Source organism: Cyprinodon variegatus, unplaced genomic scaffold (assembly GCF_000732505.1).
Source record: "Cyprinodon variegatus isolate N-32 unplaced genomic scaffold, C_variegatus-1.0 Scaffold317, whole genome shotgun sequence".
Classification (NCBI taxonomy): domain Eukaryota; kingdom Metazoa; phylum Chordata; class Actinopteri; order Cyprinodontiformes; family Cyprinodontidae; genus Cyprinodon; species Cyprinodon variegatus.
Genome location: NW_015150770.1, coordinates 793,718 through 796,365, shown reverse-complemented (window position 1 = coordinate 796,365; position 2,648 = coordinate 793,718). Strand labels below are relative to the sequence as shown.

Here is a 2,648-nt window from a genome sequence, read left to right as displayed (position 1 = left end):
CCAGTGCTAAGAGTCCCTCCCAGTGCTGAGCTAGTCCCTCCCAGTGCTAAGAGTCCCTCCCAGTGCTAAGAGTCCCTCCCAGTGCTGAGCGAGTCCCTCCCAGTGCTAAGAGTCCCTCCCAGTGCTAAGAGTCCCTCCCAGTGCTGAGCGAGTCCCTCCCAGTGTTGAGCCATTTATAAACAAGAGCTCCCTTAGAAATAGATTACCATGTATGCAGATGATACTCAGTAAATTCTGTTAGTCACGAAATAACTTTGAGGCTTTTAACAAGAATCGAAAGTTTTCTGTAATAAAGATAAAAATGCAAAATAAAGCATCATTTTTAACTGAACCATGAATAAGGTTTAAACTAATGCTGTGATATTTATTTTTTTGTTGTTGTATTGGTCAGGTTGGGGTCTGAACTGCTTCCTCTCCCCGGAACATCCCAAGATCATTCCCCCCATCCTGCCCTCCCTCCGCTGGCTGGCGCCTGGGCTCGCCCGTGCACTGGTGGTGCTTGGTGTTTGGGGGTGGATGCCCAGGCGGCTACTGGCTCATTCCTGGCAGCTAATCCAGGAGGTCCCCCTGGGCCCGGCCGGGGTTCCCGCTGACAGGTGGGCAACCCTGGGGCCTCAGGTCCCTGGGGCCCATGGCCAGATCCACTTCGGGGTGGCTGGTTTCTGGCAGAGCCTGCGGACTACTCCCCCGCGGCTCCCAGGGGCTCCGACATTGCGGTGGCTTGCAGTTTTCCTCGAGGTCATCTGTCCTCCTCCCTTTGTGGGGGTCGGATTTCCTGGGTTGGCCCCTCCTGGGCACCTTTCCTCTTGGGGTCCCTTTGGGCGTCTGGGGCTTTGGGTCGCCCATCGGTTACCTCGGAGCTCTTGAGGGGCGCGTCTATGGCTCCTCACAACCACTATTGAGCATTTTTCCTTTGCATAAACTTTACATGCTCAAGTGCCCTCTAATGAGCAACCACAGGTGTTTGGTTCCAGGTACTCAGAGATTCACCTCCACACAGACAGCCCATATTCTGATCTTCAGGTAACACAGTATACATGTTAGATTAAATAATACTACTTATACTTCAGCGATAGTATCAAGGTGTTACTTTATTGTATCCCTTATACTATATCCGGAACACTATGGCGATAGCCGTACTGCTCCACTTATGAAAGCAAAATCTGTTGGGCTTTTTTTTTTTTTGGCATCAAGACAATTATTCTTATTGCCACATTGCCAGAAAGGACACTGTAAGAAAATAAATAAATAAACTGATGCTGTCAAACATTTCAAAGCAATTCTAACAGCAAATGCTTGCATATTTTGAATGAAAATATATGAAAAATACATTTTACAGCTGCTTTAAATAGACCTAAACGTTTTAATTGTTCTCTGCTGTTTCTCTCAAGTAGAAATAGAACAAGGATGAAGAGGACGCAGAAAAAGCAGGACTATTTTAGTAAAGATGAGTTAACAGAAGCCATGCATCAGGCATTCTTATAGGAAACATTTAAAGATGGAGGCTGAGCATACCCATCTGGCCGGTTGCGATGACGTTTTTGTATTTTGGATGCTGGTTGACGGTCAGACAGAGGATGTCATCTGTGTGTTCAAGGTAGAAACTCTGAGTTCCTACAGTGCAAAAGAGGAAAACAGTTGGGCAGATGTAAAACTTCATCTATTAAAGACATTTTGATGAAGAAAGTTTTATAAACTGGTTTATTTAAATGCAACATTGGAAATTATTAATTATATGACTTGATTAAACTGGGTTTACACCCATTAGCATGAGGTTATAACCTATCCTGTGTTATCCAATGGTATAAAAATCCATAATGCATTGGTACCATTGCTGAGACTGTGGACGATGGCAGTGGCAGCAGTGTGATAGACAATATCAGAGCCGTCGTTGAGGTAGTGCAAGTTATTACGACAATCGAAGCCTCTGAAACCAAACACGTGTTCCAAAACCAGGTCCTAGAAACGGAAAACAGAGGAAAGAAGAACATGAAGAGGAGGGAAGAGAGAACGAGAGGCGCAGGCTGAAGCAAAGAGAACTGACCTCCACTGATCTCTTTTTCTTGGACACATTGTTCCTCTGAAGTTTCTCAGGCTGTGGAGCTGCTCGACTCACAGGAGGCCTAACGGACCAATTAGTGAGTTTATCATTAAAAGGTCAAATAAAAACTACAAAAACACACATGATGAATAACAGCCTGGTGGTCCAAGTGAACTAAATACATTCTCAATTACGTAACCATGAAAAAATAATGACTGATAAAAGACAGAAGTGACTTTGGAGACAAAAAGTGAAGACCTGGGAAAAGCCATTTTAGAGCAAACATCTGTCTGTTTATGACACTAATGGATGGATTTAATCTGTTCTACTTTGAATGAAACCCGGCACCCCTAGCCAAGGAAACATTCTCACTTCATTCTCTGGGATCTACACACATGCACAGCCCAGAGGGGAAATACAGCTGGGTTATCTTCAGTGTTGCCTCTTATTGGGACCCACTAAGAAGAACACCACAAGCAATGGCCCATTGATTCAGATGCCTGAACCAGAGTCACTGATATCCAGAAGCTCAGACTCTAAAGGCTGTCTTCCTTTTTGATAAAGCTTCTAGTTAGAGTGGCTCAGGTTATCCTGATCTATCTCTATA

General features: G+C 44.7%; 1 protein-coding gene across 1 annotated transcript in view; it reads right to left on the bottom strand.

Moving 5' to 3' along the window:
• The window catches only part of LOC107090938 (echinoderm microtubule-associated protein-like 6), a 90,671-nt gene that overhangs the window by 12,825 nt on the left and 75,198 nt on the right, over positions 1–2,648 (bottom strand). Inside the window, exons 28-30 of the mRNA XM_015384593.1 lie at positions 2,045–2,123; positions 1,830–1,959; positions 1,516–1,614 (exon numbers count right to left, since the gene is read on the bottom strand). Of these exons, the coding sequence (XP_015240079.1) occupies positions 1,516–1,614; positions 1,830–1,959; positions 2,045–2,123 (308 nt within the window). The remainder of the gene's footprint in view (positions 1–1,515; positions 1,615–1,829; positions 1,960–2,044; positions 2,124–2,648) is intronic.